The sequence below is a fragment of the Vigna unguiculata genome, chromosome 7 (assembly GCF_004118075.2).
Source record: "Vigna unguiculata cultivar IT97K-499-35 chromosome 7, ASM411807v1, whole genome shotgun sequence".
Lineage (NCBI taxonomy): Eukaryota > Viridiplantae > Streptophyta > Magnoliopsida > Fabales > Fabaceae > Vigna > Vigna unguiculata.
Genome location: NC_040285.1, coordinates 24849950 through 24875487, shown reverse-complemented (window position 1 = coordinate 24875487; position 25538 = coordinate 24849950). Strand labels below are relative to the sequence as shown.

The 25538-nt window shown below is 28.0% G+C and overlaps 3 protein-coding genes across 7 annotated transcripts; 1 reads left to right on the top strand and 2 right to left on the bottom strand.

Annotated features, from left to right (window-relative positions):
* Positions 1–268: 268 nt before the first annotated feature.
* On the bottom strand, positions 269–1810 carry LOC114191331 (putative pectinesterase 52). The gene is made up of 5 exons (XM_028080500.1): positions 1584–1810; positions 1329–1488; positions 888–1121; positions 539–771; positions 269–441 (listed from the first exon to the last, which is right to left on the bottom strand). The coding sequence occupies exons 1-5, from the start codon at positions 1808–1810 to the stop codon at positions 273–275; spliced, it is 1023 nt and encodes a 340-aa protein (XP_027936301.1). The 3' UTR covers positions 269–272.
* Positions 1811–6225: 4415 nt separating this feature from the next.
* On the bottom strand, positions 6226–10192 carry LOC114192590 (probable pectinesterase 29). Of its 3 annotated transcripts, XM_028082359.1 has the most exons (6): positions 9951–10192; positions 9697–9856; positions 7128–7242; positions 7009–7052; positions 6661–6893; positions 6232–6565 (listed from the first exon to the last, which is right to left on the bottom strand). In XM_028082359.1, the coding sequence occupies exons 1-6, from the start codon at positions 10175–10177 to the stop codon at positions 6346–6348; spliced, it is 999 nt and encodes a 332-aa protein (XP_027938160.1). In that variant the 5' UTR covers positions 10178–10192; the 3' UTR covers positions 6232–6345. The 3 variants fall into 3 exon arrangements, with proteins under 3 accessions (XP_027938161.1, XP_027938160.1, XP_027938159.1); XM_028082360.1 differs by lacking the exon at positions 6661–6893 and having other exon boundaries at positions 6226–6565; XM_028082358.1 differs by having other exon boundaries at positions 6235–6565; positions 7009–7242.
* Positions 10193–15674: 5482 nt separating this feature from the next.
* LOC114192525 (high mobility group B protein 10-like) lies at positions 15675–18117 on the top strand. 3 transcript variants are annotated; one of them, XM_028082271.1, is made up of 6 exons: positions 15675–15948; positions 16429–16504; positions 16712–16886; positions 17091–17204; positions 17301–17512; positions 17628–18117. In XM_028082271.1, exons 1-6 carry the CDS (start codon positions 15764–15766, stop codon positions 17877–17879), a joined length of 1014 nt encoding a protein of 337 aa, XP_027938072.1. In that variant the 5' UTR covers positions 15675–15763; the 3' UTR covers positions 17880–18117. The 3 variants fall into 3 exon arrangements, with proteins under 3 accessions (XP_027938072.1, XP_027938070.1, XP_027938071.1); XM_028082269.1 differs by having other exon boundaries at positions 17079–17204; XM_028082270.1 differs by having other exon boundaries at positions 15676–15948; positions 17088–17204.
* Positions 18118–25538: the final 7421 nt, after the last annotated feature.

The following is a 25538-nucleotide window of genomic DNA, read 5'->3' as shown; positions in this document are numbered from 1 at the left end:
GCGAGAAAAAATATATAACTTAACTAAATTGCATAATTCTGTTTTGATATTATGCAATTTGTTCTTTTTCTAAATTAAACTTAAAGTAAATATTGTTTTTGTTAAAAAAAATAAATAAACAAAATGGTAAAATAAAAAGAAGATAATTCCTTATTTTCTTTATGCTCTTATAATTCATTAACTATTTCAAATCTAAAAGTTATATATTAAAACTATATTTCTAATTATTTTTTTCATAAAATAAGGTGTCAAAATTACAATAAGAGATGTCTCTATTTCTTTTGTGGTAATTGTGTGAGCCAACCATCTTGATTGATGAACACCGAAAGAGAAAAATTGTTGTTAAAATCTGTGTCTGTCAAATTCTTTTCCCAAGGAACACGTTGAGAAGTACTAAAGCCTGCTCCTGTACATCCAATCTCAGAGTAGAAAAGACAAGTCCTGCATAATTTTTTTCACAATTGTAGAATATGCATTAGCATAAGTTTAAGATAAAGACATTGATGAATATAATGTGAAAGGAATAGATAGATCATACACGTTGTCTTTGGCATTCCAAGCATCCCATCCTACAGGCCGAACCACACTACCAAGGTCCATTTTATAAAATATAACCCTAGAGCAATAACGATACCCTCTTCCTAATAACGAGTCTCCATTACTGCTACCTATCACAGAACCTCCTTCAAACACAAAACCAGAGGGATCACTACTTACATTGCGTGCTTGTGCTGTTATGCAACCCAAGGCAGTCGCGTTCAACACACAATCCTGTGATAAATTTAATTAATTAGTTAACCATTGTGTATGATATAAAAGTCTTTTATGATAAAGAAAAAATTGAACAATTTAAGTTGCACAACTTAATTTTTTATATATCAAAGTACCTGGTAGTAGGATTGTCCATCACCGAATATGAAATCCACGGCACCTTCAATCATGCAATTTTTGAAATAATGACGACCTAATTCATCCCAAACTGTATCTTGAAAACCAATAAAATTACAATTATAAAAGGCACATTTGTCTCCAGATATTCTTGCAGCCACCGATGGAGTCCTTATTCCATAACTTATGTTATGTATTATCAAATTCTCTAGTGTTTCCAAACCGTACGAGTTCTGAAGAAAATAAAAAAGAAAAAGAAAGACATCATAAATATTAGAATTCAATAACAAGAATTTTCAAATGTTTAATGTTTATGCTCATGTATTTTCTATACAATGGTGTTACTATAATAATATATGATGGTGACTATGTCATTAACAAGTCAACTTTAATATATATTGATGAATGAAAAGGAGAGTGTGTTGAAGATGTGTATATACCAGAAAAGTAATATCTGATGCAACAACGTTGTTTGAAAAGGCAGAGAATGTGGCACTAGTATTTACTGCGGAGTGGTCATCGTATGTAATGGTTGTAACATCTGCACCTTGGCCTTGGATAAAGATGCATGGCTTATCCACTGGAATGTTAACCATCTCTCTACACACATCATAATTATTTAGTATAAATTAATTAACCATGCAAAACACACAACAAAATACTAATTTATATTGGAAAAAAAATATGTAACATACTTGTATGTGCCAGCATTTATCTGAATTTTCACCCATTTGGAGTTGCTCGTTGGTATTGAATCAATGGCAGCTTGAATTGATGCGAAATTTGGTGGTGTGTTGGATTTATCAACTACGATTGTGGTTGAAATCTCAGGGCCACCACAATCCACTGCTCTACAAATTCCTGAAGAAGAAAGAACAATGACAGCAATAGAAAGAATGATCTCTTTGGTAAGTAACTCCATACTCCAAAATGTTCAATCAATTGATACAATTCAGGAATGCTTGTTGCAATTGTATATATAGATGTTTAGGAATTGAAATTATTATTTTTAACTGTGAAATAAATGTTTATGAAATAAGATGTTTGTCAGAAAACGAAAATAAATTATTGAATTTTAATAAGAAAACTATAGTTCAAATCTTCAACTAAATATTTTTGTGTTATTTCTGACCAATATTAAAGATACATTAATATTAACATATTATATTAATTTTATTAAAATCAGTGCCAATCAATATTTTACATTAATAGTGATATATTATAATTAATTTTATTAAAATCAGTGCCAATCGGAATATTTTTGAAGACACATTAAAGAAACAGTGAAAGAAAATTCAAATGTTAATGAAACCGAATCTGTCTTTAACTTATTTACAAGTTGTTGACTTTTATTTAATTAATAGTTTACATGTAATTAAAAAATATATGATTAATGCTTTTCAAATATAGAATTTCACTTTGTTTTGGTTAAGAAAACCAGGTGCGCCGCAAATAATGTTTATATGACATTCAATGCTATTAAGGAAGACATTTTTATTCTCTTATTGTTATACAAAACTATATTTAAAATCTTATTCATATAGAAAATTAATATACTAAATTATCATTATATTCTTTTAATATTTAAAAGAGATGACAATGTAGGACCCTCAGGTGGACCAACCTTCAAGACCACAAAAAAAGGTGTGGAACAAGTAAATATTTTAGTTTATTGATCTGCTTAGGTCCGTCCTGCTTAACCCGTAGCTCGTGTAAGTCAATGATGGATCGACTCGCATTGGCCTGCATAACCCGCAATAATTTAAATTTCTAGAATTCGATGGCACCAACAAAATACATTGTGTGTGGGGCATATTGAATATTTTAGCCCGTTGATCTGCTTAGGTCTGTCCTGCTTAACCCGCAACTCGTGTAGGTCAATGATTGATCGACCTGCATTGGCCCACAATAACTTAAATCTCTATAATTCGATGGCACTAACAAAATAAATTGTGCGTGTTTCTTATAAACAAGTTGCTCATTATAATTTTTTTTTCTGTAATTCATCTAAAAGTAACTCTATTGTTCACATTTTTTCCTTGGTTTTAATCTAGATCAAAATAATTTTTATTTTCAAGATACTTGTACTTCAAAATTAAGAATTATAAAATTTGAATATATCTTTTTTTTTAAGAATTAGGCTTATATATATATATATATATATATATATATATATATATTATTTTTACTAATTTAATTAAATAAAATAGGTTATTAAAATCCTCCACCTAGATGAAAAAGAATACAAAATAAACAATTTTTCATGCCGGTCGTGGATTGGCCCGCAAATCTAGGAGCCAAATATTATACGGGACAAACTAGAAAAATTAGTCTACATTTTTTATGCAGGACAAACCAAAGAAATTAGTCCCCATTCCAAGTTGTTTATGACTGGAATTCAGTTTTATTGAGAAATGAAGTTTTAGCAATATTTTTTGTAGTTTTATAGATTTGTGTATTTATTTATAATAGATTATTTTATTAAAAATTTATAATTTTTTTATAAACTCATGTGAATATAAATTTAAACAATATATTTAATTTAATATTTAAAATTAATAAAAATAAAAAAAATTAAAGAGTTATTAAAATAAATAAAAGAATTTAAATATATTGTAATTGTAGTAACATAAAAATTATCATAATAAAATATTATAATTATAGTTTTTTTTAAATTTAATTTTGATAAATATATATATTTATTTGGTTAAAATAATTTATATACTAAAAAATTATGTGTAATAAGTTAATAATATGATTGTATGAAAAAAAATGTCAAATATTTCGACTTACAATCATATTATATTATTTTATTTTATTTTTCTAACTTACTACGTAAATTATTTTAATCAAAAAAAATTACATCTATCAAAATTAATTTTAAAAAAATAACCACAATTTCAATTATTTATCATAATAACTTTTCAATTACTATAATTTTAATATATTTAAATTATCTTTTTATTATAATTATTCTTTAAATTTATTATTCCCTATTAATTTATAAATATCAAATTAAATATATTTTTGAAATTTATATTCACATTAGTTTATAAAAAGTTAATTTTTTAATAAAGTAATTTATTATAAATAAGTATACAAATATATAAAACTATAAAAAAATGTTTTTAAAAATTTATTTTTAAAATAAATAGAATTTCAACAATAAACAACTTGAAAAATTCAAAAAAATATTATGAGAATTTAGTCATTTGTAAAAATAAATTGTGTTTGAACGATAAGAAAATATAATTTGAAAGAAAAATCGTGATAATCTACTCATTGATGAAGTTCAAACTATAATAGTAAACATAATTTATATTTTCATATACAATTTTAATCATAGATTTTGTATTATAAATTATATATTTCAAAATATATTTTATATTTTATATTTTATATTCTACATTTCAGAATATAAATTTTATATTTCAATTTACACATTCAGAAATATAAATTTGTGTCTTAGATTAAATATTTTGGAATAAATAAATATAAATAGTTAACTTTTTGGATCGTATAATCCAAAATGCCTCCAAATTACACAATACTAAAACCGAAAGTCCCAAACGAAAATGTAAATTTGAAACTTTAAAATTTATGGAGGTGCAGAATGAAACTATAAGGGTGCAGGAAGATTTTACCCATCGGTGCTCGGTGGAGGCCAGTCATTTTCTAATGAGCTCAAACAAAAGACGGGACAATCTTTGGGAGATTTCTTCCTGCACCACCAAAATTATTTTTGGACCTTCAAAATATTTTTTAAATTCCAAAAATATTATTTGAAGCAAAGCGAAATAGATTACACCCCGACGATGTTTCTGGAATGCAGACCTTGAAGCCCAGCCCGACAAATGACTTGTTCGATACACTGGCTTCTCCCTACACCTCAAATGTCTTCTTCGATACCCAATAAATTTGAAATTTCCCAAATTACCCTCAGTTAAAGAAGTAACTTTCTCTCTCCTATTTCTCACTCCTATTTATTGCACAGCCCCACCCCCAATTTTGACCTAGCTTGCCTCCTTACATCTATAATTGGCTTCTCTTCTCCCTCCTTGCCTCTCTTCTTTCCCACTTTCCTAGTAGTGCTGCTTTCCCACATCCGCAAGCATCTTGCATGCTTCTTGCTCTCACATCCGTAAGGCTTCCTTTAGGTGAGTTTTTTAAAATAGTTTTTCAATTTTTATTAATAGACTTATCAAATAATTAAAATAAATAAATAAAAGAATTAACAAATCATTATCTTAAAAACTAACAAAAAAAAAATAGAAGAAATTATAAATAAAATGTTAATAAAAAATGCACTATGAGAAAAAAAAATTAATAAATATTTGTTAAAAAAAATAAACCAATTATAGAAGTGCACATCCGGAACCTGTTTTGACATTCATTTCTTGTGTGCATTGGATGTCCAAATCTGGTTCCAACAAATACCGGATGTGGTATGTATTTCATTATTATTTTTAAATGAATTATTAGGTGGCTTTTACTGAATGTCAAATGTCGAAGTCCGTAATTATACACACCGAAAATCCACATTCGGTTGAAATTAATTTTCAGAGTTGTGAGTGTTTTCAGTGGATGTCGACATCAGGTTAAACAATATAAATATCGGATATCGACAAACCAGTACTTAATTCATTATTTCGTCAACATGCAATGTCTTTTATGTAAGCTTAGAAACAAACATTCACCCCAACAATAGTTATCCATGCAATCAAAATAAGGTGCAATGAAATTTAAATGCTCACACTAACCTTATGTGTCAAACAATAAACAATGAGAACAATGAGAAAAAGAAAGACTCCAGTGCGATAGGAGGACCACGAGAGGTTCGAACAAGTCCCACCATGCTAAGAGGTTCCAACACCAGGGACAACGGTCAACAGAACATTTCAAAAAAGTACCGTTTCAATGGAGAGCACAATATCTCTAGAGGACAGAAGAAATTTGGAGGTGCAAAAGGTTTGTATAAAGAGCACAATAGCTATTCAGAAAGGAAGAAATTTGGAGGTACAATGTGTCAGTTAAAAACATGGTTCTCAATAACTTTTTTTAATTACCTCAACTACTATGGTAGGTAAGGTTATAATGGTAATAGATACTAACATTTGAGAGTATTGAAGAAGACTTTGGAAATGAAAGGAGAAGCCCTTCGATATATCACAATTGCATCAATCTATTTTGATATTGTGCAATTTCTTCTTCTAAATTGAACTTAAAGTAAATATTGTTTTTTCAAAAGTCAATACCAGAAAAAAAGTTAAACAAAGTGGTAAAATAAATAAAAAATAATAATTTCTTAATTTCTTAATTTCTTTATAATGCACTTACAATTCATTGAGTATTTCAAATCTAAAAGTTGTATATTAAAATATAAGGAGGAGATGCATTAAAGTAATGTTTCTTTTTATGTTCCTTATATTATATTTTATTTTAAAAATATTTTCTGAATTATATTTCATAAGACAAGGTGTCTAAATTACATAATAAGAGATATATATCTCTACTTCCTTTATGGTAAGTGTGACAGCCAACCATCTTTATTGATGAATTCTCGAACGGAAAATGTTTGTAAAAATCTGTTTCTGTCAAATTCTTTTCCCAAGGAACACGTTGAGAAGTACTGGAACCTGGTCCTATACATTCAATTTCAGAGTAGAAAAGACAAGTCCTGCATAAATATTTTCACAATTTGTAGAATATGCATTAGCATAAGTTTAAGATAAAGTTGATTAATATGATGTTAAAGGAATAGATAGATCATACACGTCGTCTTTGGCATTCCAAGCATCCCATCCTACAGGCCGAACCACACTACTAAGGTTCATTTTATAAAATATAACCCTAGAGCAATGACGATACCCTCTTCCCAATAATGAGTCTTCATTACCACTACCTATCACAGAACCTCCTTCAAACACAAAACCAGATGGATCACTACTTACATTGCGTGCTTGTGCTGTTATGCAACCCAAAGAAGTTACATTCAACACACAATCCTATTATACATTTAATTAATTAGTTAATCATTGTGTATGATATAAAAGTCTTTGATGATAAAGAGAAAATTGAACAATCTAATTTGCATAGCTTAATTTATTACATATTAAGTACCTTATAGTAGGATTGTCCATCACCAAATATGAAGTCCACAGCACCTTCAATCATGCAATTTTTGAAATAATGACGACCTAATTCATCCCAAAGAGTATCTTGAAACCCGATAAACTTACATTTATAAAAGGCGCATTTGTCTCCAGATATTCTTGCCGCCAACGATGGAGTCCTTATTCCATAACTTTTCCTATGTCTTCGCAAATTCTCTAATATTTTCAAACCGTACGAGTTCTGAAGAAAAAAAGAAGAAGAAAGACATCATAAATATTAGAATTCAATAACAAGAATTTTCAAATGTTTAATGTTTATGGTGAGACATAATATTTGTTGTTCGGATTATGTGTATCTTTCATGTAATGATATTATTATAATAACACATGATATTGATTGTGTCATATCTTGTTTGTATTAACAAGTCAACTTTGATTCATGATATGCTATTTTATTTATGACACATGACATTATTTTATCATTGTTATGATCTATTTAATTGAAACAAGTATAACAATTCATTTTCAAGAAAAAGATACACAAATAATGTTCAAACCAATGAGATAAATGAAGAAAAGGCCATTAAAATTTTGTTTTAGAGATTTTATTAGCAATTAAAATTTATTAAAACCTATAAAAATAAAAGAAAGCATGTGTTAAAAAATGGTTCAATAACATTTTTTTAAGTATATTAATCACATTTCTCTTAGGTTTTCATTCGTTTAAGAACTTTATTTATTATAATATGAACAATCACAACTCCAACATGACAAATTTCAAATGAAAAGTAATTTTTTCTATAAATTAAGATATAAAATTGATGAAAGAAAAAAGTGATAATTAAGAAAATAAACCTATTTAATTGATTGACCAATGTTAAATATTTAATCACCTCAATTTATGTAAAACTATAGTAAAACCACTTGTCAATTTCTCTTAAGAAAAAGTCACTTATTTTTTGTGGATAGTGCTAAATACTCGATGGATAATATTCATCAATGAAAATGGAAGTGTATTTATAAATGACAAATAAAATCAACTCGTCTATGTAGATATTATCCGAACTCGTCCTCGTTTTGACGGGAAATTTCTACATTGATTGAATATGAGGAATTTCCGACTTTTTCAATTGAGTATGAGGATGGATATCGGGATGTACATATCTCCGCCATAATACTCATCCCCGCCATATCTCCATCTCAGTTTAAATTATTAAAATATTCACAATTAATTAAGTAACCCTACATATATATATATATATATATATATATATATATATATATATATATATATATATATACTTTCTATTTTTTTTCTTTTAATTATTTGGTTTGTCACGAAAGTCATTCGCATTTTCAATATATTTTTCATCTTATCATAACTTTTATGTAATTATGTTAAAATTATGTATGTCAATTAAAAAAAATTTATGTCTCACATTTGAATATTTCTATTATGTTTTAATATTTTTATTTATTGTCTATTTTTATTTCACATGAGAATGTTTAATACTCTCAAAGTGTTTAATAGCATAAATCTTTTATTTATTAAGTAATATAAAAAAATCTTTACTTATTATTATTCATTTTTGTTTCATTTGAAGAACTCTTTTGTTTCGCTAAAACAATTTTCGTTATTTCTCAACCATTGAGTATATATGTTGATATTTGAAAAGTTTTCTTAGATTTCTAAGGTATTTTTCTCTTACCATACCCTTAATTGTACATTTGTTTTTCTTTGTGCATTTCTTTCAATAGTCTCTCAAATTGTTTCTAAGACACACATTTGTTAATTTTTTAATATTTTTATTTATTCATTTTCATCATGTAAAATAATATTTCGATATATTTTATTTAAAAAAATTTATTTTCTAACTCATTATCAATCATACTGTAATTTTTTCATTATAATTGTATAAATAACTTTTATTTACTACAATATAAAAATTTAATGTATTTGTCATGAATATTTTTTATAACCATTCAACATATATTGAAGTTCAAAAGATACAAGATTTATGTCAAAATTTTATTATTATGTTTATTATTTATTCTTTGTCATTTTGATCAAGTGATGTATTATAACTTTTATTAATGTATAAAAAAGATATTCATTAGAATTTAAAAAATTGAAGTAAACAAACATTTAAAATATATTTTAATTTGAATATTTGTTTTCCTTTTATGTTTCTTTAACAATATTTTTAAATTTTATCAACTATGTTTGCAAATTTAACAATATTTGATATCAAAGAAACAATCATCTTCCTAATATTGAGTATTTGATAATATTATGTTTCCTTTACCATAATTTTTTATTATTTTATAAAAATTAATTAAAATTAATATTGGAGTACTAAGAAAACGGGTAGGGGTATGAGTACAAGATTATACTCGTTATCCGTTGGAGATGTGGATGAGACAAAGTTTGATATCCATTGAATTTAGGTATGAGGATAATGATGAATTTTTTCTACGAATGATGGGTATAAAATAACGAAACTTGTCCCTGTTCTGTCCCCGTTGCTATCCCTAAGTGTATTGAACATGTCTATACCTCAATTTATGCAAAAATATAGTCAAACACCCGTTAATTTCTCTTAATAAAGAGTTATTTGTGTTCCTTTGTAAATATGATAAATACTTTATGGATAATATTCATGAGTGAAAATGAGTGTTTTGAAGATGTATATACCTGAAAAGTAATATCTGATGCAACAAGATTGTTTGAAAAGGAAGAGAATGTGGAACTAGTAGTTATTTCCGAGTAGTCATCGTATGTAATGGTGGTAACATCTGCACCTTGGCCTTTGATAAAGATGCATGGCTTATCCACTGGGATGTTAACCTTCTCTCTACACACAACATGATTAGTTTCTCTCTACTTATTTTAGTATAAATTAACCATACAAAATACTAATTTATATTGGAAAAAATCCAGTAACATACTTGTATATTCCAGCATTTATCTGAATTTTCACCCATTTGGAGTTGCTCGTTGGTATTGAATCAATGGCAGCTTGAATTGATGTGAAATTTGGTGATGTGTTGGATTTATCAACCACGATTGTGCTTGAAAATTCAGGGCCACCACAATCTACTGCTGTACAAATCCCCGAAGAAGAAATAAGAATGACAACGATACAAAGAATGATCTCTCTGGTAAGTAACTCCATACTCCAAAATGTTCAATCAATTGATACAATTCAGCAATGCTTGTTGCAATTGTATATATAGATGTTTAGGAATTGAAATTATTATTTTAACTGTGTAGTCATTTAATGCTTATTAAATAAGATGTTTGTCACAATGCGAAAATTATTTAATGAAATTGAATGACAAAACTAGTCCATATCTTCTTTAGAATTTGTTGGTATTATCGTCCACTCAACATTAAAAAAAACATCGATATATTCTAATTTTTTTAATATATTTTAAAAATACACTATAGAAATAATATAGAAAATTGATCATAGAATCCAAATTCTGAAAAATAGAAGAAACCCTCTCTTTAATTTATTTATAAGTAGTTGACTTTATTTAATAATAATTTACTACAAATAATAAAAATATTATTATTATTGGTTTTCGAGTGAATATTCACCACCAAAGTCTCACATAGGACCATCTCTTGATCTAACGCAGAGGTGAAAATATCTTTAAGCGACACGAAAACTTTACTCTAAGAAGGAGAATATGATATATGACTATCTCCAAAACATATATAAAAAGAATTTGTGGAAAACCTTTTAGCATTAAAAGGACATGAATATTATAGAATTAAAAAATAATTTATATAATTAAATTTATTAATCAAATTTAATTATGTAAATGATCCACTTTTTTATATTATCTTTTGATATATTTTATATTTTGGATACTTTTGATATCTTTGTTATCTTTTGATATTTTTATTTGTCTTTTGATATTTTGAATATCTTTTAATATTTAAAAAAAACACACAATAGTACTCTAAAAATTGTATGAAAATTTGCATTTTTTGTTCAAAAATTTGTACTTACACTTTGAGTGATAAGTTCAAAATTTGTACTTGTGAAATACTTTTGAAAGTACTTTTGAAAATTTGTATTTATGAAAGTACTTACACTTGTGAAGTTCTTTAAATACTTTTAAAATTTTATACTTGTGAAGTACTTTGAGTAATAAGTACTTTTGAAAAATTGTACTTATGAAGAATTTATGAATCGTACACAATTATATTATGGTTTATGTTATTAAAGAATTTGATTACTATTTTTCAAATATACAATATTAGTATTGGTTATGAAAATTTGCAAATAATGTTATATGTCATTTAATGCTATTAATGAGGACAACTTTATGGTCTTTGTAATATACAAATTTATATTTAAAATCTTATAAAAGTTTATTATTATATTTCCATATGCATCCTTATTGTTATGATATAAATTTATAATTATTGATGCTAATAAGTTTGTAAATCATAATAATATATAAATATTTTCTATTTACTAAATAAAATTTTAGTCAAAGTGTAAGTCTTGCAAAACTTTTTAATTGAAGAAAAATAACAAAGTAAAGTAATACATTCCAGCAACCTAACATTTTATTATTTCGGATTTCATTTCCCCGAACACATTAAAACAAACTTGGAAAACCTTTTCTGGATGTGACATCCTAGTTAAATATTACTAATTAAAATAATTAAAATAGATAACAACTATAAAATTGTATTTATGATAATTCTTTTTTTTAAAATACAGGAAAATTTGTTTCATTTTTATATCGTAATAATCGAAAATTCACATATATAATTGTCGATTACAAAATACGAGTGTGGTAAGATAAATGTTTACAAAATGTTTAAAAATAAAAAAGGAAAACATCATAAAGATTGTTCCCAAGCTAGCCCCTCTCTAGATCTATGTCTCACCAGCACCACCTGCAACATCATATGCTCTCATGTAGAGATGGCAAATACACCCGCTCCCGTGGATATTGCTTGAACCCGTCCCCGTTTTGACGGGAAATCCCCGCATTGACTGGATTTGGGTATGGGGAATCCCTGATTTTTCAATTGGGTATGGGGATAAGTATGGGGATGTACATATCCCCGCCATAATATCCGTTCCCGCCATATCTCCGTTCTCGTTTGAATTATTAAATTATTCACACAAGTAACCATATATATATATATATATATATATATATATATATATATATATATATATATATATATATATATATATATATATATATACTCTTTATTTCTTTTAATTATTTGGTTTGTCATGAAACGCATTCGCATCTCCAATATATTTTTCATCTTATCATAACCTTTATATAATTATGTTAAAATGATGTATATCAATTAAAAACTTTTTATGTCTCATATTTGAATATTTCTATTATTTTTTAATATTTTTATTTATTGTATATTTTTCTTTCACATGAGTATCTTTAATACTCTCAATTTAAGTGTTTAATAGCATAAACATTTCACTTACTAGGTAATATTTATTTTTTTACTTATTATTATTAATTTTTGTTTTATTTAAAAAACTCTTTTGTTTCGCTAAAACAATTTTTGTTATTTCTTAACCATTAAGTATATATATTGATATTTAAAAAGTTTTCTTAGATCTCTAAGGTATTTTTCATCTTATCATACTCTTAATTATACATTTATTTTCCTTCGTGCGATTTCTTTCAATAGTCTTTCAATTTTTTTCTCAGACACACATTTGTTAATTTTTTAATATTTTTACTTGTTGTTTATGTTCATCATGTACAATACTATTTCGATATATTTTATCTAATTTATTTTCTAACTCATTATCAATCATACTGTAATTTTTTCACTATAATTGTATAAATAACTTTTATTTACTATAATATAAAAATTGAATGTAATTGCCATGAATTTTTTTTTATCACCATTTAACATATATTAGAGTTCAAAAGATACAAGATCTATGTCAACATTTTATTATTATGTTTATTATTTGTTCTTTGCGTCATTTTGATAATGTGATTTATTATCATTTTTATTAGTGCATAAAAAAGATATTCATTAGAATTTAAAAAATTAAAGTAAACAAACATTTAAAATATATTTTAATTTGAATATTTGTTTTCCTTTTATATTTTTTTAAAAATATTTTTAAATTTTATCAACTAGGTTTCATTAATGTTTGTAGTTTACAAATTTAATAAATATTTTGGTTCTCATAAAATTTTATTTGGTATTCTAATCTAAAATGTAAACAATTATAATTTATTTCAAAGTATTTGATAGAAACAACCATCCTCCTAATATTGAATATTTGATAATATTATGTTTCCTTTACTGTAATTTTTTATTATTTTATAAAAATTAATTAAAATTAATATTAAAATAGTGAGAAACGGGTATGGGTATGAGATTATACCCGGTGGGGATGGGGATGAGACAAAAGTTTAATACCCGTTGGGTTTGGGTATGGTGATGTGGATGAATTTTTTCTACGGGGATGGGTATGGGATAGCGAAACTCGTCCCCGCCCCGCCCCGTTGCCATCCCTACTCCCGTGTAACAAATTACATGATCATCGTCAAATACAAACAGATAGGTTGAGCTAACAAATAAACATATAGACAATTCAAATATATATGAGTACACCCATCAAAGGAACTCTATCCTTTGATTCCGTACCACATGGTCACCACCATGTTATCCATGTTCTACATATTTAGATGATAACCTCAAGATACTCTTTCCTGCCTACAAGCCACAACTTGTAGAACACGCGTGGGAAACTTGTTACGGACCACACTCCGTAACACCAAGTGAAGTTTCCAATATGAACCATAGTTCATATTCGTCCCAAGACTACCAAACTTGCACACTCACACCGGCAACACTCGTCAATCCGAGCCACAACTCAAGGAATGCTCGTGTTCATCCACCATCCCGAGCCACAACTCAAAGGAGGTCATTCCGAGTCACAACTCAAGGAATACCACAACAAAGTCCCTTTCTTAAGGTGTCCTCAAAGTTTCGTAGACCACGTACTTCCAAAGAACAAGTCACAAGTCGTGTAAAACTCTAAGTCTCATTATGCAACTGCAACATTAATTATTTTTTGTATTTTTTTTTTCCAAATAAATGTTACCATATTTTTAAAAATTAGTTAAACAAAATTGAGTATTAAAAGTATGTAAAATTAAACTATTTAAGGAAATGATTGATAGAAACGTGATAAAGAAAAATATTACTCATATCATATATTACTTAAATTTAAAAAAATAATCCATACTCCACTGTATATACTAAATTATATAAAAAATATTTATTAATATTTCAAATACATGTATTATTTCTTTAATCTTATTGGTAATATTTTTTTATTTTTGTTATTGTGGAGCCTAATTTCTTTATACTAAAATTATACAAAATTTATTTTGATATCATTTAATCAGGTTAGATAAACATGATTTTTTATTGTGTATATTAATTATGAATAGTTAGAACTAATTTCTTATAAATTTTTCATAGGTTATCTCCGGCTTTTTACAATTTCAGACAATATTTTTAAAACATAATTAAAATATTTAAAAACAATACGAACATAGGTAGTTGGATTTTTCAACGAAATATTATGTTTTAAAACATGATTTGTAATAAAAAAAACTATATTTTAAAATACAATTTTTTCCAACTTATTGAAGTCTTATACTTAAACATGGGTTCAACTAAAAATAAGCGGTTTTTGGAGTGCTATTTCATTTTTTTTTTCAAAAGAAACCTTATTTAAAACATGATTTCAAAATTATATTTTTAAATGTAATAACATCTCGATTAAAATCCGTATGTAGGACCTGATTTACTCGTATTTTATATAATTTTTATAAGTTGTCAATTTTTAAGTTTTTTTTTATTAATCTTAAAAGGTAAAAAAGCCACTTTTATCTTGATTAATAGAAAACATGCTAAGATTTGGTAAATTATATTAACTTAAATATTAAATATATATTTTGTTTAAAACTATTTAAAATCTACACCTAAAGTATGGGTAGAAAATTATATTAATATATAACATGTACGAATATTTTGTAAACATAAATATACTCTCATACTACAGTATCCTGTCGTGTCCTTAAGTTATGGATAATATAGTGAATTTACTTTTTTTCCTTGAACAAGATATCCTTAATAACTTAATCTATTCTTTTTCTTTGCTTTATATATATTGTGTTTTCTTTGGCTGTAGTTAGGTCGATTCATAATTAAAATATGTTTTTCTTTCCAACTTGAAATTCTGAGTATTAAAGAAGACACAACTTTTAAAAAACATTGCCGATAAATGAAAAAGATTTCAAATTATAAAAATTCAGCATGATTTTCAAATCAGGGTTTAAGCATAATCGACCTCAGGAACTAAAAATTTCAACTTTTTATACCAAACAGGGGTTGCAGATAAACCGGATGATCCAAACCCAAAAACTATCTCTAGACCATCATTGTTGCCAGCAACGTTAACATTTATATATTTAAAACTAGATGACCAAAAAACCTTTTTTTTGTATATTTTTTAGTAGAACCAAAACCCAAAATAGAAACAGTAAAATGCACCAAAATCGTATTTATCCATTGGAATTTTGATGAGGGAAAAAATTTGAACGCCACGTACTGCGTGCAGCTGTCGCAAAGGCATAACTTAAGGTCTTCTCCATGCTCATTTGAAGTAGTTGGGGTTAGTGTTTGTTTCACCCTTAGCTTCGTTGTTGCCTCCTCAAACATGGAGAAGAAAGAGGAGATAACGCTTCCATTGCCATCCGAGACCCATTTCAAGAACCTTCCTAATGTTTCCTCCACCGCAATGCCTGCTGGGTCCCACAAAGGACACTGTTCTCCGGGTGATGACTCCGACAGCTTCTATGATAAACTCGTTGAGTTGTTGGAGTCTTCTGGACTCACTCTCATGTGAGTGGTTTACTGTTTATGTAAAACCAAAACTTCACTCACTCAACCACATTCTATCTGCCTCTTGTTTTTATATATCCTTAACGTGCTTCCCATTTTGCGTTTTGTTTCTCTGATGGGGTGGTGAAACCCTCAAATCATATTCCTTTTTAGCTGTTGTTTGGTTAGGTGCATTGCATGCAAAGAAAGTTCACTTCTTTTTTAGTGGGTGCTTCCTGTTTGGCCAGTTTGAGCTCTCAACTTTTCATGATTGTTCTCATGAACAGAAACAGACACCACCTTACTAATTTAAAATTATTATCTGTTTTTGTCTCAATCTGGGTCTGTAAAATGTTAATTGTTGTTTTTCTAACAGTTGTTCTTTCTCTCATTTTTTAGTTCAACATGAAATTTTGTTATTTAATAGAAAACTGTGGGGGAGGGTGATGTGAAATATGAAAGGTTTGAACAATAACGCTCTTCTCCAATTCTACTTGGCAGTTTCAATGTTCGAGAAACACTGCTGGACTTGTACCTCTTTTACTTGGAGGTGACAAGAAGAGGAGGATATCACCAGGTATATATATATATATACATTGCATTGCCCTGTGGAAGTGTGGTCCAAATTGACATCATCAGGATATTTAGTTGTTTTCGTATGTTGTTTTGTCAGTATTGGAGCTTCTCTGTGCATGTCAGTAATGACAGTATATCTTTGCATGAATTTGTCTCTAATGTAATACCATGTCATTAATGTCATGGATATTGTCTTAAATGTTTTGAGGTTGGTCGAGAAAAGAAGTGGGGTGAAGTTGTGATTGCCCTGAAATTGGAAGGGAATAGTGTGAAGCTATGTGCTCAAGTTGAAAGGCTTTACTCACATCTTCTCTACCAGTTTGAGCAATTGTACTTCTACAGGCGTCCTGAAAAGCTAGCTTTCCGATCTGCCACCAACAAAGGTTACCCCAATAGCCCTATTGTTGTTTGTCATTTAAGTAGATGTAAGACAAATTCAATCTGCCACTTCACCATAAGTTTGATATATGGAATGATCTTGGCAGTTTCTACACAAGACATTTCAGAAACTTTTTTTTTTTTTATTTGATGTTTTTGCTACACTTTGGTTTTTGTCTTACTGATTAACCTTAAAGGCTCTTTAGAAGAAGGTCCTATTAGGAAGAAGAGGATTTCAACTGCGAGTGTGCCTCATATGGTGGATAGTAACGATGGTGAGAAGGCCACTGAAGTGTCCAAGCAATACTCTTGCCACATGACAGGTTTGTTGGTTGGGTAAAATCTTTCTAGGTAACAACACATTGGTCTCTTGTGACTTCGGAGATGCTTATGCTATGATTTTTGTTCCAACTTAGCAGGGACTGGGTATGTGGAGCAGCCTGTGGTTTTACCAACACCTCCGAAAGAAAAGAAGAAACGGCGAGGTGCCCCGGTGGGAAGAAAAACTGCATATCAGATATTCCTCAAGCACGAATGTGCTCGGTTGAAAACTTGCAATCAGGTCTTAGATGGAAAAATCCTGAGTATGGCTATTCATTCATGGAGGACCATGTCTGAAATTGAGAAACAGGTATGTAAAAGTTGGCACAGCAGAAAAATAGTACAGTACAGAGAATCTAAATTTGCTTAGTATCTATCTATTCTTGAATGAAAAATTCCATTTCTGATTACAACTTTTCATGCAGCCATATGTGGAGGAAAGCAAGAAGAACAAAGAAGAAATTAAGGAAGCAATGGTTAGACGCAGTACACAGCAGAGCAGCCAAGAGAGCAGGGAAGAGAAGTGGTCTAGTATTTGTGGTGATTACCATGTAACTTTGCAACCTGAAGCAGGTGTAGCTCTTAAAGTGACTGAAAAAGCACCAATGGATCCTTCATTTCAGATGGATTGGGATGGTAATTGTCCACTTGATTTTGCAACTAGGGAATCTGAGTAACTCCACTAGTGTAGTAGTAGATGGGTTTTTTCTGCTCTGAGACCATGTCTATGGATTCAGCAGTTCTCTCTTTAGAGTGACTCGGTCCTTGCTGCAATGTATATATATATATATATATATCCATGGTTTTGAAACAGCTTAAATGGGCCTGTAATAGTTGCGTAATAGCATCTTCTCTTGACACTAGAAAACTATGTAGATATATGTAGCAAAGTCTTTTATGGTTATGTTGGTGTAACTCCTATTTGCAATGAAGCTTTAATTCCTCTATGTTTCGGATTCTGATTTAACAAATCTCTTTCTCATTCAAATTTCACATTGTATTTATAGGCTTATAAAGTATTCAGATTGTTTGAGATAATCGGAAAGGTTTAATTAACTTCAAAAACAGTTAGAAAATTAAGTTGTCGAACAAGCAACAGGACAAATTAGTTCTGAGTTTGAATGACTGAGTGGGAATTATGAGCGGATAAAGAGAACTAAAAAGAAAAAAGAAGTGGGGTGTATGTTAGTAAAAGAGGGTGTATTTAGTATTAACTTTCTATATTTGGCAAAAAGGGCCTGTAAGGCCGAGTAAAGTCTGATATAAAGAAGAGAAGGGATTGTTAAGTCAAGTTTAAGAAAAATAATTTATTTTTAATAAAATGTTTCTTTTCAATTAAACTGATTTCTTTTTCACTTTTGTAATTACGACAGACAAGCCTACAAATATATAAAAGACATACAAAAGTTCTAGTAAAAATTAAAAAAAATAAAAAATTAACAGATTGTGGATGAACTTTAGGTGTCATGAACTTATTTAGAAAAATATTAGTATCGACATAGCGAAAAGAGATATTCAAATATTATGAACAAGAAAAATCATATTGATACTAATAACAAGTCTTGCTTCAATAATTTAGTTCAAGACTTTTTTGTATTTCGTATTGGCTTGATATTGAATTTGTAAATACAGGTAATGAAATAAAAATTCAAGTTCTTATGATATCGATATGACGATTTTATTTTTTGTTAAAAAAAAACGGTATATATCATAACAATTTTATCTGTAAAACCATCCTAATTCCTAACGATTTCATCCTATTTTTAAAAAGAAACATAAATCAATCCATATTTATAATTTTCATTTCAAATCAATTTCAAATAAAAAAAGCCCTAATTCAACAAGTAAAATTAGTATTTCTACCAGAGTTTCAAAATTTTGCAACATTATTTTCCTACAAGTTGTTGAGAACCCTGTGTAAATCACTAAGCTTGAAAACAAATAATAGAAATGCAATCACAGAATCATATTAATAAATAAGAGGAACTGATACATTGAATCAAAATATAACTAAGCTCTCTGAGGACACGTGAATGTGACTAAGCACGTGTACTAGGTCAACATAAAAATCTCATCATAAACATTCATAGTGCTGTAGTTTTTGTGACCTAGTAGTGTTCTTCGTAGTTGTTACCCTATATCTATCTTGTGATCTACCTTCTAGAACAAAATTAATGTGGGTCTGCCACATGTGAAAAACGACCTCAGTTTGCAACTACCTTAAGAAGTGCATTAATGGATAATCCATAAATATCGAATTCAATAATTAACTAAAAATAAAATATTTTTTTTAAAAAAGTTAATATAATATGTTTCACAAATACTGAAAAAAAAAATTACATCAACTATTGATAATACTTTCATCATAATCCTCTTCTCACATGGCTAACTTTTCCATTCATTATCTTATGGGCCATCGTGTTCATTTATAAAAATCTATAAAAATTCAAAATTACTTTTATGTATCTAACAAACAAACACCACCCTTTTCACTTATAAAGTAAGGTAATTAAGAATCTTGAGATACTTTCATCATCCTCTTTTATTATCAATTTGGATTACTTATGAACTAAGTATGCGTTTGGTTTACAATTTGAAAATTAATTTAAACTAACTTCATTATACAATTGATTTTAGTCAAAAGTGTGTCTGATAGTAGATAGATTTACGTTTTAAAAGTGTTTTGACGGAAAAGTGATTTTGAAATAACAAATGTTGTTAAAGAATATCAAATGAGATTTCACTTCAGCACAGTGACAAAACATTGTTTTTTTTTTTTTTTCTGGATAGAGAACAAGTCGTAACTTTGACGTAAGTACAATTTGATTATATATAGAATGAAACACACACTTTAACATAGATTTGAAAGCACGTTTATTGTTTGAGACGTGGTTCTACTACATGTGTTAAACATCTATGAAAACATTCTAGAAACACTTGACTTTCATAAACGCAGATTTAACATATATCTTAGCGTATAAACAAAACAAGCTCTACAAATCAACAGCAGACACAAAATTTGGCCAAATATATTGATATCTTTTTTTATTATTATTATAATAACTAAAATGAGTTCTTTTGTTCTAAAAATGAATTGACACTGTTGTAGAAAAGTCACACGCCTACCATTTTTGACAAATGCTTCTCATCACTTCATATATCTTTATGAACTAACTAAATTATGCAAACACATGTATGGTTTTTTACATCATTCCATCTCACATCATTAGTCATACATGGACATGTGTTTTTGGCAACCTCACATCACTTCACTTCACACAGAATATGGTATTAGTTGAAGGTGAAGAATGAGTATGAAAATGATCATAAAGAAGTGAGAAAGTTATATAATTTTTTAGAATGAGAGAAAAAGAAAAAAAGAAGGATTATGAAAAAGCCAAATGTAATTTTTTTTTTACATTTTTTCTCTTTTCTTTTTCAGTTTCTACTCTCTTTTTTTAAACGTTTAAATATATTTTTTTCTCAAAATATTATAAAAATTATGTTTTGTTGTTAAATAAAATTACATATTATTTTGTCTTTATATTTATGAAAAGTGTGATTGGTTGGAGTGTTTTATTTATAATAGAGTTGTGAAAATGCGTAACCTCAATCTAATCCGGCTCACTTTTTAGTGAGCCAAAAAAATTTGAATTCGGTCCGGCCCACCATGGGTTGGTGGGTTAAACGGGTTGACTCACGAGTTTACTTAATTAAAAAAAATACAATTATTTTTATTTTTTTCAGTCAAAACTAAATTATAATTCTAATTAAAATCTAAATAAATTTTAATGCAATCCAAATACAAACCAAAATAAAAAAAAGTACAAAGTATTTATGTGTTAGCTAAAAAAACAACCTAACTTGATTCAAATGTAAAATCTAACTTAATAAAAACTCTTGTGTGACCCTTTTATCTACAGGTTGGCTCACCAACCCGGGTGAGCCAGATTCTAGATAAACCGGATCAAAAATCAACCTGTATTAAAATTTATAAAAAAGTTTCAACCTAACCTTGTGACTCGCGAGTTCCAACCCATTTTTACAGCTCTACTCTATAACATATGAAGTTTCATAATTAACACATATCATCATTGAGTAGAGATTATGCTTTACATTATATACACAAATAATATAGTATATAATTTAGCTTTAAGATGAAACACAATTTTTAAAAATAATTTAATGATACAAAATATGTTTAACTCAAATATATATATATATATATATATATATATATATCACTGTCAAATACGAATTTATATATGAGAATTTTCAAGCAATTAATTCATTATCTAAACAATAATTATGCAACTACTTATTTTGTTTTCAAAGAATTCACGGAAAAAAATTAATTGAGACAGTTCTTCAACTCCTTATTGTGTTTCAAAAAAAGAAAATGACACCTTTGTTCAGACAATTCTATGCAGTGTGTTATTATTATTATTATTTTCTTGTTTTATATATTAAGGAGCGAAAACAACCAGAACATTTTTGTCAACTCTCACTTTTAATTAGAAAGGTAACAAAACCATATCTACCACATTTATTGGCCAGTTTAAATTACAAAATAAATTTAATTGAGAAAACTTATCAACGCTCAATTTAAAATGGTCACTTTATTTAGTTGAGCAAGCTTGATACCATGCTCTATAAATGTTATCATATTCATTTCTCTTTCATAAATAAAAGGACAATTAGATAGGACAGTTTGTCAACTCTCCTAAAAATGGCCAATTGACAAAATTTATATTTTTTTTATTGGATATGAAATAAAATAAACAATAAATAATTAGGAAGGATAAAATTATAAAAAAAAAAGTTAAAAGATATACTGTTTGAACCAATAGACTTAAATAAGTTTTTGATCCAATTTTAGTTAAAGAATCTTAAATTATTCATCCATATTTTATTTTTCTCAATTAAATTTCAAATTTTTAAAAATTGATCTAATTTTGTCATTTTTGTTAGCACATATTGTCCCACCACCTTTAAAAAAATATCACATGTCGGTTCGTATTTTATTTATTTATTTATTTTTATTTAAATTTAAATTTTTAACTTTTAATTTTGTAAAAAAAATTACGTATCAAGTCAGTATCGTATCACGTAACAGACGATGGTGTAATGTGACAACAAGAATGTTACATATCAATATCAAAGTCAAGTATCATTGTCTTAATTTTAATTTCTTCCATGTATTTCTTTTAATTATTTAGATGGTTCCCACTTTAATTTCACCGTATCAACTTGGTCCCCGCTTTTAAAAAACTTTCAATTGTGTCTCAACTTTTGTACAAGTGCCTCAATTAGGTTTCTTTCAGGAAAAAATTACTAACGACATATCACGTCTCAATATGTAGCTTTTTAAATTTTTAATATTTTTTTTAATTTAATTTTTTTTTTTGCAATAAGTTTTTGTTGTCACATGTCTGGTGTGACACATGACACTGTTGGAGCTACATGGCAAGACAATGTCAGGTGTCAATGTCACAACCAAATATCATAGTCTTGATTTCAATTCAGTCATTATATATGTATCTTTGGTTCAATTTAGTCCTTACTTATGTCTTTTTTATTCAATTTTGTCCCACATTTTTTTTAACATACAACAATATTATCTCTCTCCAATTCCAATTTTGAGACCAAATTTATTATTTGTATAAATATTATACTGATATTTTTTTATTAAAAATGACTTCTTAACGTATTACATTATTTTATATTACTAACCCATGTTTTGTTAATCATTTTTTTGTAAAACTATTTATACTTAATTAGTTTTAGTTTTATAAAAAAATGGATTAAAAAAACATTTTAATTATTAAAAAAAGGGGGCAAAATTGAATTATAAATACATATGTAGGAACTAAATTGAATTAAAGAGACATATATAAGAATTAAATTAAAATCAAACAATTATGCATGATAGTAATACTAACACGTGACATTACCCTGCCACGTGGTATTATTAGTGTCACGTGTCACACCAAGGACCAGACATATGGCAACAAAATATTTTGCAAGAAAAAATTAACAATTTAAAAATATTTAAAAAAAAATATTGACTTGTGTCATTCGTTAAAGTTGTTAATATTTTATTTTATTTTTTTCTGAAAGAACATAATTTAGGCATTTTTTCAAAGGTTGGGACCGAGTTGATACTCTTTCAAAGATGTGAACATAATTTACACACTTCCACCAAAGTGGGGACCATTCAAGTAATTAAGTTTATACTTAAATAAGTTTTTCATTCCACTTTTGTTAGAAAATCTCAAATTATTCTCCCAACTTTTATTTTTCGCAATTAAATTTCAATTTTCAAAAAATTGATCTAATTTTATCATTTTCGTTACATACTATATTAACAACGCTAAAGATATGTCACATGTCATTTCGTAATTTTTTTAATTTTTTAATTTTTTAATTTTTTACTTTGATTTTTTTTTAATTTTGTAAAAAAAGTTTTCATGTAAAGTCAGTGTGTTAGTCATGTGATAGTGACGGTGTGTTGTGGTAACAATAGTGTCACATATCAGTGTTAGTGTCAAGTATCATTGTCTTATTTTCAATCTCTTCTCTATATTTGTTATTTTGGTTCAATCCAATTTCATTTTTTTAAATTGAGCAATTTGATCCCTTTCTAAATTGAGACCAACTTTAATTTTTATATAAATACTATTTGAATTTTTTTTTTCTTAAAATTTACATTTTACTTAAAATTTTTAGAATTATTTTTAAACTAACTCTATTAAAACAAATTTTAACAAAAATAAGTTAATTTAAAATTATATTTTACATTGAATTCTTTTTATTTTAAATTTATTTGTATTGATATTTTATAACATCATACTTTAATGTTGTTTTTTATTTTAACTTTTTTACAAAATGTATAAAAAAATAAAAATAAAATAAAAAAATTTAACAAAATATAATAAAAGAATGGTGTGTTTAGATGAGGCAATTCAAGAGAGTAATTCATTTATTTTGAGAATTTGAAATTCTTTGTAATGAAATGTTTTGTTTGGATAGAGAAATTAAAAATCATTTAAAATGCATGCATTTTTTTTGAAGTATTTCAATTAGCTAAATTAGAAGAAATTCAAATACCCTCAAAATAGGTGGAATTTGAAATTCTTCTCACTCAATCTAACACGTTGGGATGAGCCAGAAGACCCGAGTGGGCCCAACGACCCAGACAGATCGGATTGGCCCGACGACACAAATGAGTCAAGCGGGCCCGACGACCCATACGGGCCGAGCGGACCTGACAATCCAGATGTGTCGAACGAGCCCGACGAGCCAGATGTACCGAGTTGACTCGATGCTACAAACAGGTCATTTGGGCCAGACAAATCGAACATACCGAGCTGGCTGGACGACACAAACACGTCTGGTGTGTCCGACAACCTAAACGGGCCGGTCGAACCCAATGACCCATCATGGAGGTCAGTCGGGCTTGGTGACATAGACATACCCGACCGGCCTCGACGACTTAGATGGGCCCGACTACCCCGACGACCTCGACGACCTAGCAGGGTCGAGTTGGGCCAAGTCGACGAACTTGACGAGCATGATCGGTCCGTATGGCTGTCAAGTTGGTCTGACCTTTTTGGATCGTTGGGCCGACCTAGTCCGTTTAGGTTTCCTTGTCGGCCATGTACGTTTGGGTCGTCGGGTCAAATCAGCTCAGTTGGGTAGTCAGATCAGCCTTACCTATCGGGGTCGTCGAGCCCATTTCCAAATTTATCATGAACTCAAAACATAATTAAGCCTAAAATAAATATTGTTAAAATAAAATTTTATCTCACAAGAAATTCAAATTTTTATCCAAACAAAAAATTGAAATGTAAGGTATTTTAATTTCTTTATTCAAACAAATTATTTGGAAAAATGAAGGGATTTTAATTGCAAGCAATTCAAATAGAGTGCATTTCAATTTCTAAATATTGTTGAAATGTTTCATCCAAATACAATGTTAACATCATGCTAATGAAAATGTCAAATTAAATCAATTTTAAACAAACTGAAATTAAATTGAGAAAAATAAAAATTAAGCATCATTCTAAAATTCTCTAATAAAAGTGGGGACCAAAATCCTATTTAATTCAACAATGAAGGAAATAAGTAGAATAAATTATCTTTATTTATTTGAATAAGTACAAATAAATAAATATATTATATGAAAAAAAATCTATATTGTTTAAAAGAAGAAGAAGCAATCTTCACTCTTTTATTTTTTCCAACGAAATATAATTTACCTACAACTTCTTTATAAGCTGAGGGGAAGGGAAGTGTTTTCAGGCAACTAGAAAATGTAAAAGCTGGTATTCGAT

Coding starts and splice junctions, on each gene's coding strand:
- LOC114191331 (XM_028080500.1), bottom strand. CDS start 1,810: ATGGAGTTACTTACCAAAGAGATCATTCTTTCTATTGCTGTCATTGTT. Junction 1,122..1,328: donor CATCAGATATTACTTTTCTG/GTATATACACAT, acceptor TATTTTCTTCAG/AACTCGTACGGTTTGGAAAC. Junction 442..538: donor TGGAATGCCAAAGACAACGT/GTATGATCTATC, acceptor AAAATTATGCAG/GACTTGTCTTTTCTACTCTG.
- LOC114192590 (XM_028082358.1), bottom strand. CDS start 10,177: ATGGAGTTACTTACCAGAGAGATCATTCTTTGTATCGTTGTCATTCTT. Junction 9,857..9,950: donor ATAAATGCTGGAATATACAA/GTATGTTACTGG, acceptor TGTTGTGTGTAG/AGAGAAGGTTAACATCCCAG. Junction 6,566..6,660: donor TGGAATGCCAAAGACGACGT/GTATGATCTATC, acceptor ATATTTATGCAG/GACTTGTCTTTTCTACTCTG.
- LOC114192525 (XM_028082269.1), top strand. CDS start 15,764: ATGGAGAAGAAAGAGGAGATAACGCTTCCATTGCCATCCGAGACCCAT. Junction 15,949..16,428: donor TCTTCTGGACTCACTCTCAT/GTGAGTGGTTTA, acceptor TCTACTTGGCAG/TTTCAATGTTCGAGAAACAC. Junction 17,205..17,300: donor ATACTCTTGCCACATGACAG/GTTTGTTGGTTG, acceptor CCAACTTAGCAG/GGACTGGGTATGTGGAGCAG.